This window comes from Camarhynchus parvulus, chromosome 2 (genome assembly GCF_901933205.1).
Source record: "Camarhynchus parvulus chromosome 2, STF_HiC, whole genome shotgun sequence".
In the NCBI taxonomy this organism is placed as follows: domain Eukaryota; kingdom Metazoa; phylum Chordata; class Aves; order Passeriformes; family Thraupidae; genus Camarhynchus; species Camarhynchus parvulus.
Genome location: NC_044572.1, coordinates 78,117,913 through 78,132,430, shown reverse-complemented (window position 1 = coordinate 78,132,430; position 14,518 = coordinate 78,117,913). Strand labels below are relative to the sequence as shown.

Sequence of the window (14,518 nt, the reverse complement as noted above, 5' to 3'; positions counted from 1 at the left end):
TCGATGCAATTTCTGCCTCTGCTGAAAATACAGATCACTAGGCTGATACCTACTAACTCGCTGTCCTTGCTTTTTTGGTCTCTAATTTGAAGGCACATAATTAACATGCTGGAGCGTGGCAGCCAGAGCACCTTGGGGTATGCATCGTGCCAGCACTTAAATCTGACTTCAGGATTTTGGCAGATTGCCTTGGGGCTTTTTTCCCTTTCACGCACAAATTCGCAACCATTGTCCTGTTGAGTTTTAACTTCGTGGAGACATCTACGTTCCCTGGGCTGCTTGAGTTTTATTTTTTTCTTAATTTATTTTCTCCCCACCTCTCCTTTCAGCCTTAGTTGTTATACGTCAATCTCTTTTTAAATCCTGTGTTTGATCAAGGAAGCTTTCTGCAATCCACTCAAAATAGGCCAACAAAGCCTAGCGACAATAATCCTACCTCTACTACAACCCAAACGATTTCCCACTCCACTTGTCTTTTCTCCTTTGTAAGAAGAACTGGTTTCGGTTTTCTGGAGACTCAGCCTCTTAGTGTGCACTTGGTGTGTTGGTGCAGAAATCCAGGCTGTCAACAGAATCTACGTTACCCCCAATAACATCCACCAGGAAAGCAACACAGCCAGCACTGGGGCATGTGCAAATATAAAGCAAAAATGTTGAGGCATTTGCCATGGAGGCGGTAGGCAGGTTATGGTGCCTTTCTTTTATAACTTACATTTGATTTTTTTCTCACTAAGCATTGTGTTCATGAATGTTTGTTTTTCTACTCTCTCACAAATGGTATGCAATACCAGTTTTGCAAATCACCTAACTTGCTGGACCTTTTTTAAATGCATGTGTTTCTTTATAGAACTGTTTAACACACAAAGCTTTCTTGACTTCTTAGTTCTTACACTTACTTTTATAATAGCTTCAGAAGAAAAAAAATTACGCTTTGCATGTTTTGTAATTTTATCCTGATCTTCCTTCAGCTTTTTATTTGATTTAGCTCTGTCTTGTGTTTATCTTCAGTCTAGCAAAATGTGATGTGATGTAATGCAAAATCTGGGGTAATTTGAGTATTTTGCATTTACTGCATAGTATGTGACTCAAGATGGTGGTACTTGCATAATACTAATTCAGGTTGCTGCATTAAAAAAGAGAAGGGGAAAGATGGGATGGCACTGAGTTTTCAAAACATTTGGATTTCAATACTATCTCAGCAAAGACGCCATTGCTTGTTTTCATCTCACTGTAAAACGTAATGTTGGAATGCATGCATTCTACTTCACAGCTCTGTGTTTACAGCTCTATAACTCTTATGTGGTAATTGAGATGGGCCATAAGTCCTCATTTATAACCTCATTTCTAGACCAATCATTAGGATTCTACACCACATTGAACAAGCTGGAGAAAAGGGGTTTTGAAGGTTTATTTTAATTTCACTATTTTTGTATGTATATACCCATGCACATATGGCTATGGTAGATTATTTAAGGAAAAATTACTTCTAAGAGGAAAAAAGATTAAGTTTTGCTAGTTGAGAAATATCGGAGGAACTTTTTATACTTTGTTTGTAGATCCTCTAATCCCATAGTTGAGGTCAGTGATGACCAGAAGTACTTTCAGTAAGAAAACATTACTGTGCAAGAATAATTACTTCCTTGGAAGGCAAAAGGAAAGTCTGTCTCTCTGTGGTGAGAATGAATTCTGGTATAAACACATTCTCAGGAACATTTGTCACTTAGTAGTTACCAGATAGTTGTTTATTTAGCAGATTTAAGTGTCCCCGTTGAACATAAGAAATATTCAGAGTTTATTATGATCCTACAAGACTTAAATGTCAGAAAGAAGTGTTATGTTATAGAAAGGTCAGTCTTGCAGTTAGACAAATTCTGCTGCATCCTAAGAAACAGTATGTTCAGGAATAGTGTGTGGGGCAAGGTTTAAGGCTTAGGTTGATACTGCAACTTTCCTTCATCTTTCCCTGGAAGCCTAACAGGAGGAGTCAACAAAAGCTGCTTTTTTGAATAGAGTTGTTTTTCATCTAGGTAAAAGAGTGCAACAAGTTCTCATCCTAATTTAAATAATGACTGAAAATGAGACTTAATTTCTTTGGTTCAGCTGTTCTGAGTCCTGAATCATGGAAAGGACTTACTAATACAAAAGGCCATGCAGGCCATCCTCTAAATAGAGAAAAAAAATTGTTCTCCCACTGGAAATATAGCATCTGAAATTAATGTAAATATCCTTTAGTGGAGTTAAAATCCACAATGAGATCTTTCTCACTGAGGTAGCATATGCTTCATCATTCTAATATGGCAAAAAAGAAGCTTTTAGTCACTCATTTGAATATAACAGTCCAGCTAGAATAAAATGTACAGAGTTACTGGCACTCCAAGCATCAGGGTGTTAAACATGCTATGAAATTAGTAATCTAAGAGTGTTCCGTTCCAAATGTCTTGGTTTCTCAGCCAGAGTCCTCAGGGAAGCACAGAGGGATGGAGTGACTTGTTCAAGGCCTTTAGCAGATTGCAAGGGAACGCAGTGTTCAGGGCTCCCAGTGCACCAGGCTGTCAGCTGAACCCCTCTATAACTCCTCAATATTTGAGAAATATTTGACAGTTTTGAGAAAAAAAAAAGATGCTGTTTTAATCCTGTGTGCCAGGCTTTCCACTGGCTACTAGCACATGAGTGGCACTAGTGTGGTTCTGCTCTATAAGCAATAGGGGTACCCAGGACATGGGTACTCATTTCCTTCCTCAGCTCAGCTTCTGCTGAGCCACAGTGAGCCCTCGCTGGCACCGAGTGACCTGAAACAGTCTGAAGTAAGAACAGAGGCAAAAGACAGACAGACACACACACACACACACACACACACACACACACACACACACTTCATGCCACATCATTAATAGGCCATTCACCTTGGTTTTAACTTGTTTCAAGAAAGAAATAATTACTGAGGGAGTAGGTTGTGTAATCTGATAATAGTTTTCACATTTCCATTTATTAAACCTTGTATAAGGAATAGATGCAAATGGACAAAGTAAGCCTTACTTTTAAAAAAATAATAATTTCCAGTAGGTTCGTTGTCAGGAGTAGGCTTTTTGTTCTGCAAGTAATATGATTTTGAATGTACACCTTCTCAGCCATAATTAGCTTTCCACAAATGCTTACTGGGGAAATGAACAAAATCATGAACAGTAGTTGAAAGTGTATGATAAACAGGTAACAACACTCAGCTATCTTAGTTACTAATCAATTAGGAGGGATTCTTACAGTTTAGTGGGTCTATTTTGACTGTCAAATTAATAATTTCTTATTTCAGTAACTTACTTCATTCTCTGCGATTAAAAGAATAAACCTGATCATACAGATGCAACCAGAGATAAATCTTGTGGTTTTGAGACATGCTGTCAAAACCCTGTTTTGTTCTTTTGTAGCTTGTCATGTTTTGTGTGCACAAGGGCAGTGTCTGAGATCTGACAGGTAGTGCTAGGAAAGACTACATGTATTTTTCATTGTTGGAGTTTCCAGTGATTATGAGCTAATGACTATGATTTCGAAACTGAACTTAGAAGACCGTGAAAAACTGTCTTACATGCTTGTACTGTAGTTTTGATGCCTGATGAAGATGCAAGGTTCAGTGTCTGAGCTTGAAAGGTAGACAAGTTGAGATTTATGAATAAATTGACTCCTAGTTAACAGAAATTATATTGAGTAACTGTATTGGGAATAAATTTGTGCAGCAGCGCTACATAAAGATGTTCAAATATCAGACTAGTGCACAAGATAGACAGAGGCAGCTGTAAAAGAGAAAACATTGCTCTTTTCTTTGACTACAGTTTAAACCAAGCGCATTAGGTAGGTAATGTAGCAGGCCAAGAACAGCCTGTCTTCTTCATGAGTTTTAAACTTGATTCTCCTTTTTTTCCTCCTGCTCTCTCTGCTTCTGATTGACGCTTGCAGAGTGAAAGTAGCAGCAGTAGCAATATCTCCACCATGCTGGTGACACACGATTACACGGCAGTGAAGGAGGATGAGATAAATGTCTACCAAGGAGAGGTCGTGCAGATTCTAGCCAGCAACCAACAGAACATGTTTTTGGTGTTCAGAGCCGCCACCGATCAGTGCCCCGCAGCCGAGGGCTGGATTCCCGGCTATGTCTTGGGGCATACCAGTGCAATCATCATTGACAACCCTGATGGAACCATCAAGTGAGTGCCTGGGTGTGTGTAGAAGGGGAGGAAGGAAGAAAACTTCCAATTTAGAGAAGATTTTGAACATTTAAGGCCAAAAGTTGATGTGATCGTGGAGAAATAAATGAACAACAAGCAGAACAAGTACTGGAGAGGTCCCTTAGCAACTGTCAAAATAAAGCTACTGAAAAAGATCCCAGAAGCACATATTCTTTAATAAAGAGTTGCAATAGCCTAGTCTTCTGGGAAAAGAATGCCTTATCTAAGAGCAGAAATAATTTATTTTAACTTGTTTATTTAATAGAATGAGTTGCCAGTCTAGACACTTTTGTCTAGGAAAACAGGGAATGTTTGTGCAAATAAAGCAAGATTCCAGAGTTCTTAGATATATGCTTTAAACCGCAAACCTGTTGAAAATTACTATATGCTAGGAACAACTTCCTCATCTCTGCAATGGAAGAAATTGTGTCAAAGTTCAGTTTGAATTTTGTGTAAAGCTTTTGTAAGGCTGCATTTGGTATGGGCTTCATACTGTTAGTAACTCAGTTGGATTGACAGTTTGCATTTTCATATAGAAAGTTTACCATTCGAGCAATGATTTCAAGGAATACTGAACTTCAGACTACATTATACTAGCTTGTTCACAGTTTTAGCCAAGGGTGGCATCCCTTATGGAGTACTTAATGTATTTCATTTTACTATACTATAATACATAGAAATAACATTTTGACACTTAACATAACAGAAATAACACTTTTCCAATGCCACGTGAAACTAGAAGGTATAGGACATAACAGGGAGTTGAAAAGAATTGATCAATTTCATGTTCTGTGTACAGGAAGTCAACGTCTTGGCACACAGCACTCCGATTAAGGAAGAAATCTGAGAAAAAAGATAAAGACGGCAAAAGGGAAGGCAAGCTAGAAAATGGTTATCGCAAATCCCGAGAAGGACTTGCCAACAAAGTTTCTGTAAAAGTAAGTCTTCAAAGATGTTGCTTCCAAAAGAAGTTGGGTTGGGATTTCTTTAAAAGTAGCTTCTGTCAGAACTTCACAGGAAGGAATCAAAGGCAGCAGTGGCTTTAGTGGACAGTTTCTGCCACATCTGTAAACTGGAAGTTAAAACCTTCGAACCTGAAAGCATCATACAAAGAAAAAAAAAGATACTGCAAAAAGAATAGAGTGGTGCAGAAACTGTGGTGTTCAGATGCTTATTGGATTTTGTGGGTACAGCTAACTTTGATCCATCTCTGTGCTTGGTTTTCTACCATTCTTTATGTTGTTATAAGATTATCAGACATTAATTCTTTCATTTCTCCTTTCCAGCTTCTCAACCCCAATTACATTTATGATGGTAAGTTGCTTTAATTTTTTCAAGTTTCAGCCAGTAAATTTGATTAAAACATTATTTGCTTGATATGAATTATGTCAGGAATTGAGTGCTTTCTACAAAAATATATATGGGGTTTTTTTAGATAAGGTAGAATGAAATAAGTCATATTTCTTTTTTAAGATACAAGAAGCTTTTTTTTGTTCACAAGTTCAAAGCAACATAAAACACAAAGACCATATGATGTGTTCTGTACACAGAGTGGGGCCTTGCTGAATTTGCAAAGTAACAAGGCTAGGAGTTGGAGCTGCTTTATTTTCAGTCTTGCACCCTAGGGAGCACTCAGGACCTCTCCAGTGCAGAGGCAGATCAGGATAAAGATGGTGGCCCACTGGGGTCAGAGCCAAACTGGGGTTTTAGTTTAATAGGCAGAAACAAAGTTTTTGAGCTTCGCCTTTGGAAAAGGAGAAGCACTATGGTGCTTCAGTGGATGAAGTGTTTTTTGCAAATTTGGCTGGATATAAAGATAGCCTAGCTGAGCATATCCTTAAATACTTTTCAGTGTAGACTTTCCTCACTTACCATAAACTGAGGGTTTGGTTCACCATGGTAGGCTTCAAGTTATCTGTGGCACAGCAGTAGTGTTGTGTCCAAGTTCGTGTAGAGAAAAATTAACGGGCTCTGTAGAGCCCCAGCAAGGGGCCTACCCATGGATGTGCTCCAAGGGCAGGGGATATATGCACCTTGGGAATCTAAAGTGCTACTTCTTCTAATAGAAAACAGTGTGAGGAATAGAAATTAAATGTATTTGCTTCAGTTTATCTAATGCCATTAATTCTCTTTTTGCAGTTCCCCCAGAGTTTATAATTCCATTGAGTGAGGTAACATGTGAGACAGGAGAGACCATCGTGCTTAGGTGTAAAGTCTGTGGTCGCCCCAGGGCTTCAGTTACTTGGAAAGGTCCTGATCATAATACACTGAGCAATGACGGTCATCACAGCATTTCCTACAGGTAATTTATGCCATGGTCAACAGGAACTGCTCAAACTGTGACGTTTTTAATTTGCACCCCTGGTGTGGGACAGTGTTTGGCTTTGAGACATGAGGATAGGGTTGCTTCAGACAGAAACATATAATCACCGAGATTTTCCAGAAATGTTGTGTAACTTCTGCATATGGCTAGGGTAACAAAATGTTATAGTCAGTTGATTTTTAAAAACAAAATAAAATTAATCTGCTCTTTCTCATTAGCTATTGCAGAAACCATTGTGGTCTGTCACACTGACCTGGTCCTTGAAACAGACCAATGTGTTGTGACATGCCAGTACAGAGACAGACCGTGCCAGACCCTTATTTCCATTAGTGACTTTCAGATCACGCTACTGGGTTTTGCAAAGAAGCCTCTGCTTCCTGTTGATGTGACAACATCACACTTCATTGTTGAAGTGTGGATATTAACACTTTTCTCTGTTTTTAGCTTTGCTATGATAGAACATAACAGAATAACTAGTAAATCAAACACCGGAGAAATTTTTCAGGAGAACTTGTTATTTTGGAATAGGAAGTTGCAGGTTAATTTTTTTCCTGAAAAAGCATCTTTTGCACACAGAAAATGTAGTTTAATGAGTAACTTAAGTGTGAAGAAATGTCGTATTTATGAATTATACTCTTAATTCAGAATGAAGGGCTCTTTTGTGAAAACTTGATGGCATGTTATACTGTTCTTTACTTCTTGGTGCTCCTGCTTTTTCTTTTCATTGGGTTTTTTGTTTCTTTTTAATGGGAAGACAAAGGCAATGTGGCAGCTTTACTACTGCATCCAGGGCTGTTGTGAGATGTGCAAGAGTTAAATTTGCTAGGTTTAATTCACTGTTGCTCATTACAGAATTATATCCAGAGAATAATCTTGGCTGTGACTGACAGATTTCTAGAAAGAATCCTGAAATGTTCTTTGAGTTGGAGAAGGGTGTCATCTTCCTGTGTTCCTAAAATTTACCTTTTTTTTTCCCCTGAAATTGTGTAGTGAAGACCATTGCAAATAGGTTTTGGGTCAGTCAGTCAGTAAAATTACTTGTAGCAGCTGAGATGAATCCAAAGGAAAGTCTGATAAAAGATGTTGAAAATATGCATTATTGTGAAAAAACAACACACTGTTAGTATTGGTTTGAGCTTAGAGGTGAAAACTGTAGGGAGGACTTGCCAAGTATTCACATTTGTAAGAGATATGGCTTCTGAAAACTTGCAGTAGGTAAAGGAAGCAGGAAGAAACAGGGGAAGCGCTTGATTTTTCCAACAGTAGAGCCTGAGACATGGTGAGACAGAGTGTCAGTCGGGATGTTTTTCTAGTGATCTGTAAGACTTCCCAAGATACTGGATGAACACAAAGTGCTCAGGTTCTGGTGGATGCTTCTGATATGGCAGGGCAGGGTTAGTAAAGTTCATCCAGAGAGAGATAAGAACTGGATAATAAGTATAAAGAATATCAACCTAACTTTGTCTGATTTTCACAGCTTAAGGTCTGTGCAGTTACTGCAAAGTTAACAGCTGCCGTTGTGTTTGCAGTGACCTGGGAGAGGCGTCGCTGAAAATCGTAGGCGTCACTGCGGAAGACGATGGTATCTACACGTGCATAGCTGCAAACGACATGGGTTCGGTTTCATCCTCCGCCAGTCTGCGAGTTTTAGGTAGGCCTGGCTCTGCCTTCTTCCAAAGCCTCGGTACAGTTGAGTGCCTGGTACCCATAGAACAGTAAAAAGAAAAGCTCCGCTCCTGGGCACCCCTTTGTTAAAGGAGCATTGATAACAAGCCTTTTTAGCTGTAATATAGTGCCTGTTTCAGCGGGAATAGATGCAGTTTTAGGATGTAACAGATTAGAGGTTCGTGCACACATTTCACAGTACTGTCAACATGCATTCACTTTGCCCATACTCGTTCAAACACACTGATAAAATCATATTTCATCATCAGCATTCTTAGTCTCAGTGAATGCTACAATGCTAACATAATTTCTTAGTGTACAGATAAGAAAAGAGTAGTATTACTTTATAATTTATTTTTCTCCTTTGCTTGAACTGTAAAGCCACAATTTTTAGGAGAACATACAGCTAGTTCTTGTCTTTGCATAACTGATCTACAGTTGAACTATTTCAGTACCTGAAGCAAGGTAACCTGAATGTTTATGAGGAATAAAAAGGAAACATGCAAAGGTAAAAACATGCCTGTGTTTTGAGGGCAGACAGCAAAAGGCAAAAAAGATTTTTACTTGATGTGTTTGATGACATAGGGATAAATTTTGGGGTGTGTTCATACATTCACTTATTCTTGTCCTAAGTGTTCATAATTCTCCATTTTAGAAACGGGGAAAATATAGACAGCAGGGTCAAATTTTTCTTACAAGGCATAACAATTGATGCCATCTGGGTCCTTTTAGTCTGTTGTGAGGCCCATATATTTTTGCACTGGTCAGAATTAGTTAATAGATTTTAGCAGAATGGCTCTGTCTCAAACTGACTTACATAAAAAACCCCAGGAAGTGTCTCAGCTGATATGGGGACTTGTCCCAAACCTTTTCAAAATACAGTCTTTCTTCCCTTTTTTTCCAAGACCTTTGCTGCTTTCCTGGAATTTTAAACCCTTCCAAATCTCATCTGAAATTTTTGGGTGTTTATATTCAGTGGTGCCACTTTGAGCTTTGCCTGTTGGTAGCCACAGTAAGTGCCTTACTGACAGCATATTGAGGTGATGATTATTTCAGGCACTTCCTGCTCACTGATCCAAGACAGACAGCAGCTAAGCCCTTGGATCAGTGGGTTGCAATATATAAAAGAGGCTGAAAGGGAAATTTTGGTCTTTATACTAGTGTTTCCTGAAAAATAAGGTTTGCTCTCTAAGGTAGCTGCTATACTGCCTGGCCACTTGTTTTTCCAGTGGCATGAGTATTATGGATTATGAGGTATAATGCAAGATGTCTTTTCTTTTCACTCTTTCCCTCAGCTTGCTAAGGTTACTCATTCCTGTACAGACAGTTCCCACTGTAACCTGAATTGTTTCCACTATAGAATTGGTTCTACTGCATTGGCTGGGCTGCCCTGGTGTTTAATTCAGTTTGTCCTGCTGCCACCTTGTGTGTAACACAGGGAATAATAAGATGGGATGATTCCCCTCATAGCCAGGGGATCTGAGTGTATTAAATCTTGGACATCCTGTCCTTCTCTTTTTTGTTTGTTTGTTTAGGTCCTGGAAGTGATGGGATCATGGTAATCTGGAAAGACAACTTTGATTCCCACTATAGTGAAGTGGCTGAGCTTGGCAGGTGCGTTCTGTATGCTGATCTTCAAAGCTGTCTGTGTCAAAATACTGACTTCTCTTTCAAAAATTAAATTGTCCTTGATAAATACTTAATGTATGAGCCTAAAAGGCCAGAATTTTGTTGGATTTAATGGAAGTGAGGAAGCAAAACTTTTACCAGCACTAGATGGCACTACAGAAACAGAATTCAATTAGGCTGAAGGGGTATTGTAGATGAAGAGATTTATTTTTTTAAGCATCCCTTACAGTGACTGACAGTGCTTCTGTAGTGAAGTTCTCCTCAACCTCCTTATTTAGGGAATGAAAACTACAGACAGAAGGAGTCTGAAAATGGGCAAAATAACTCATGTAGAATATACAGTTTGCCAACTTTATCATGACCTTTGAAAGCTGGTTATTACTCTGACAGGTTGTCTGCGAGTGCGATATGACAGATATCTGTCACGTTTCTACAGTCACAATTGGTATTAGATGCATGCACTGAAAATTCTCATGCCCAGAACCTTCTCTGTAAGGGTAACTTTTTAGAGATTAAAATTAGATCTCTTGGAGTATGTCTTTCAAGTAAAAGTATGTCCTTTTTGCATCTCTTGGTTAAATCTTTCCTTTCATTGTTGCGTTCCAGGGGCAGATTTTCTGTCGTTAAGAAGTGTGACCAGAAGGGAACCAAGCGAGCAGTAGCCACTAAGTTTGTGAATAAGAAGTTGATGAAGCGAGACCAGGTTACCCATGAACTTGGAGTCATGCAGAATCTCCAGCATCCCCAGCTCATTGGCCTTCTTGACACCTTTGAGACCTCCACCAACTACATACTAGTGTTAGAAATGTGTGTGCACTCTAAATTATCTGTAAAATGCAATTTTACAGCTGACTTTCTGGGGCATTTATAGTGGTTAAGGAGCTCTAAAATTTCATAGCAGTTTGAAAGTACCTAAGTAAAATACTGCAGTTGTCTAATGCTCTTACTAAAATGTTCAGTTTAATACTCAGAAGGGGGCAAATAGAGATTAAATTTACATGTGGATGATTATCTTAGTCTGAAGGTTCAATAGTATTTTTGTATCAAATGGCCACAAAAGTGAATTAGGAATGTTGTGATCTGATAGCTAGATATGATATCTCCTCTTTATATCCCAGTCCTTTGTGTTGTAAGCTCTGCAGGCTACAGTTACTGCTGTAATCTGTAGCCTCTTGAGGTTTTTTTCCGTTCTGAAATTAATCCAAAATACAACCTTTGTAATTCCAACAGGGCTGACCAGGGTCGCCTTCTGGACTATGTCGTGCGATGGGGAAACCTCACAGAAGGGAAGATCAGACTCTACCTGGGAGAGATTCTGGAAGCTGTGCAGTATCTTCATAACCACAGAATAGCGCATTTGGACCTAAAGGTGAGGTGCTAATGGGATTCTGGGCAGCGTGCATCATTCTGGGCATAAAAATCTCCCTCTTCTAGAAAACTTGCAGCTGGGAACAGAGAACTGTGAAATGCTTTGAGAGTCATAAAGGACTCCCCAATGGCTTGGGGCTCCATTCCTAAATGCTTTAGGTCACTCCGGCAGCAAAGCAGAAACTTTAATTCCCTATGCTTTCTCCTTATAGCTCGCTTGCCCGTTGTGGCCCTTTATGCTGGAAACAATTGCTAATAGGGAGTTTTGCTTGATTATTTATTTATTTATTCACTTATTTATTTAATTTCTGATAAACTTGCACCAGAAATCCATTTCTTTATCAAGAAGCATAGAGTTTATTGTGAAAGAGACTGCATTTCCTCTTTTGCTGCAAAAATGTTTATTGTCTTTGCACTTTGAGGGCTGTAATACCTAAATGAGTGGTGCTTCTTTGAGTCTTTGTTCTTCCCTTTGTGTGTTACTTGAGTCACAAGGATTTGATGCATTCTAGTTAAAAAATCTATGTGAGAATGTCTCAACGTAAATATTAATTAAAACTTACTCCTTACATTTTTTTTTCACCTGTATATGAATAATAAGTTTAGCATTGACAAGTCATCTTTGTAGGCAGGGTCCCTAGCCAAAATGGGATCATGGTGAGAAAAAGCAAAAAGCCTGAGTCTCTTCTCTCCGTGTACTTCTGTTTTCCAAGCAGAACCAATTTGGGTCTTCATACCATTAAATTTTTTCTAGTGTGCTATAGAGAGTTCACCAGTACTTTTTCTGGTCTCACATACAGATGAACTAATTAAAAACTAGTTGTAGGTAAGTTGGTCTTACTTTGCAGAGATTACAGCAGCAGTAGCTTTAGAAATAAAACTCTAGAAATAGTTTCAGCTCACCAATAATGGGGCAGTTCTCTTGAAGTCATATGCATCCAACAGGATCTGTGGCTGCCATAGTCTCCTAACAGGGTTTATCTTCCATCTGTACAGCTGCATTACATGAAAGAGTTTCCAAATAAAGCTGGATTCTGTTGAAAGCATCATGCAAATATTTACAGTCTTCCAGTCTTTAAATGCAAGGGTTTTGTTGTCTCTCTTGTAAAACAAATGGAGCAGTTGGTTTATTCACCCTCTATTCATAATTGCTGTTCCTTACGGTTAAGTTTGAAACACAGTTCCTGTGAAGCTTTGCAAAGCTGCTGTCATGAACAACTGAAGTATTAACTGGCAGAGCTATATTTCCTTCAAAAAATACAGTGCCAGCAGCTAAAACAGTTAAAGCACATGAATTGCATGTTGCAATAGGCAAGAACCTACCTGTGCTGGTTGGTCAGGGGAAGCCTTGTTAAGACTGCCTGGGGCTTTGCAGAGCTGGCCTTCTGCAGTGATCCTTATAGAGTGCAGCTATCTATGTTCTAGGGCTGACCACACTTTTTAGGAAGCAGTTAAGTTGGAGCAATAAATGTGTGTTAAACTGACTTGAAAAAAGACATGTTAACTTTTGCTTTTATGTTTTCTAGCCTGAAAATATTTTGGTGGACCAGAGTTCCACTAAGCCAACAATAAAACTGGCTGACTTTGGAGATGCAGTCCAGCTCAATACCACATATTATATCCACCAGTTACTTGGAAACCCAGAGTTTGCAGCTCCTGAAATTATTCTTGGAAATCCTGTTTCACTCACTTCAGATGTTTGGAGCATTGGAGTGCTCACTTATGTCCTTCTTAGTGGCGTCTCTCCTTTCCTGGATGAAAGCGTAGAGGAAACTTGCCTGAATATTTGCCGCTTAGACTTTAGTTTCCCAGATGACTACTTCAAAGGAGTTAGCCAGAAGGCCAAAGATTTTGTATGCTTCCTACTTCAGGATGACCCAGCTAAGCGTCCCTCGGCTGCACTGGCCCTCCAGGAGCAATGGCTGCAGCTGGGGAATGGCAAAAGTGCTGAGAGCATTGATATATCCAGACTGACTTCATTCATTGAGCGGCGAAAACACCAGAATGATGTTCGACCCATCCGTAGCATTAAAAACTTCTTACAGAGCAGGCTCTTGCCAAGAGTTTGACCTTGCTTGAAGTTCTCTCTCATTCTCTTTCACCTGCCAATCAATCAGACTGGAGATGGACTCCTCCTGCCAATCAATCAGACTGGAGATAGACTCCTCCTGCCAATCAGCTGTTGACTTGAATTTTGAGGAAAGCAAACCCCAAGCCAACCAGCTGCTAGTGAATGTTCGTGTGCAAATGCATTCCACAGGGACCCGCGCGGGGCGGCGTGGGGGACTGGAGATGCAGACTTCACGGGGGTGGAGGACAATAGCACTGTACTCTGCAAAAAGCAGTCACAAGCGATACAGCAACAGTATTTTATTCAGGTTTCTGCAAAAAAAAATAGTTTTTTTAATAAACAAGAGTTGAATTTTGCAAGTGAACTTAGCTACCGTTTTCAAGATTTATTCAAGGAAGAAATGCCTATGTTTAAAGCACTGGTGTTAAACAAAAATCAGATCATGCCTGGAGAAGACTCACCAAAATGGCTGCCCATTGGTACGGCCTCCATTTATAACATCTGGTTTTCACTTGGTCCTAGAGCTTTCCAGTTGCCTCGCCTGTATGTATCTCACGTAGCAGTGCACTGAGATCAGACTCTGCTTTTAAGTGCATCCAACCTCAAAAGATTTTGCATACAAATAGAATGAATCGTTTTGCTCTGATAAAATGTAGGCCTTACTTGTATATAGACTGTTACCTGCCTTCGGTCTGTAATTTTTTTCCCTCTTCTCTCATCCTTTTTTCCCCCCTCCTTCCTAAATGGTGGTATACCACTGTGCGGGTCTTCAGTTTGGGGCAGTAGTCACTGTTCCCCCAGAAAAGAACTTTGGGTTGGTGCCCAGCTTGCTGACCCAATTGTCAAGCAGTATACAGCAGGATGAAGTACTGTAAATGCACTCATTTGGGATTTTGTTTTCTTTCATATCATGTGCAATGTTGTGGCTTTAACATTTTATGCAACTATTTATGAGGACCTCTGTTGTAACTGTAATAAATATATAGAAAAAGCACATACTTAGTACGGCGAGCTTTATGGTTTTGTTTGTGTGATTGGGGGTTCTGGGTGGGCATGGGCGGGTGTGTTGTACCACACTGTCATTATTAGTTTAAGATGAGGATTAGCATGGAATTTAGTCAAGACTAGTCAGTTTTAAGGATTGTTAAAAAGAAAAAAAAATGAAGAGAGAGAGAGATTAGTATCCCAAATGTCAAACTGGTTAAGAAGTAGAGTGACACTTTTTAAAATTATTATTATTATATT

The 14,518-nt window shown here is 39.3% G+C and overlaps 1 protein-coding gene across 2 annotated transcripts in view; it reads left to right on the top strand.

Annotated features, from left to right (window-relative positions):
* Positions 1-14,278, top strand: part of TRIO (trio Rho guanine nucleotide exchange factor) — a 244,284-nt gene extending 230,006 nt beyond the window's left edge. The window contains exons 49-57 of one of the 2 annotated variants that reach the window (XM_030965172.1): positions 3,949-4,196; positions 5,017-5,155; positions 5,504-5,531; positions 6,357-6,519; positions 8,070-8,191; positions 9,741-9,819; positions 10,441-10,641; positions 11,065-11,203; positions 12,729-14,278. In XM_030965172.1, coding sequence (XP_030821032.1) covers positions 3,949-4,196; positions 5,017-5,155; positions 5,504-5,531; positions 6,357-6,519; positions 8,070-8,191; positions 9,741-9,819; positions 10,441-10,641; positions 11,065-11,203; positions 12,729-13,271 — 1,662 coding nt within the window. In that variant the 3' untranslated portion in view covers positions 13,272-14,278. Of the gene's footprint in view, positions 1-3,948; positions 4,197-5,016; positions 5,156-5,503; positions 5,532-6,356; positions 6,520-8,069; positions 8,192-9,740; positions 9,820-10,440; positions 10,642-11,064; positions 11,204-12,728 lie in introns of those variants that run through there. The other variant, XM_030965182.1, reaches the window with a different exon arrangement.
* The last annotated feature ends 240 nt before the right edge of the window (positions 14,279-14,518 follow it).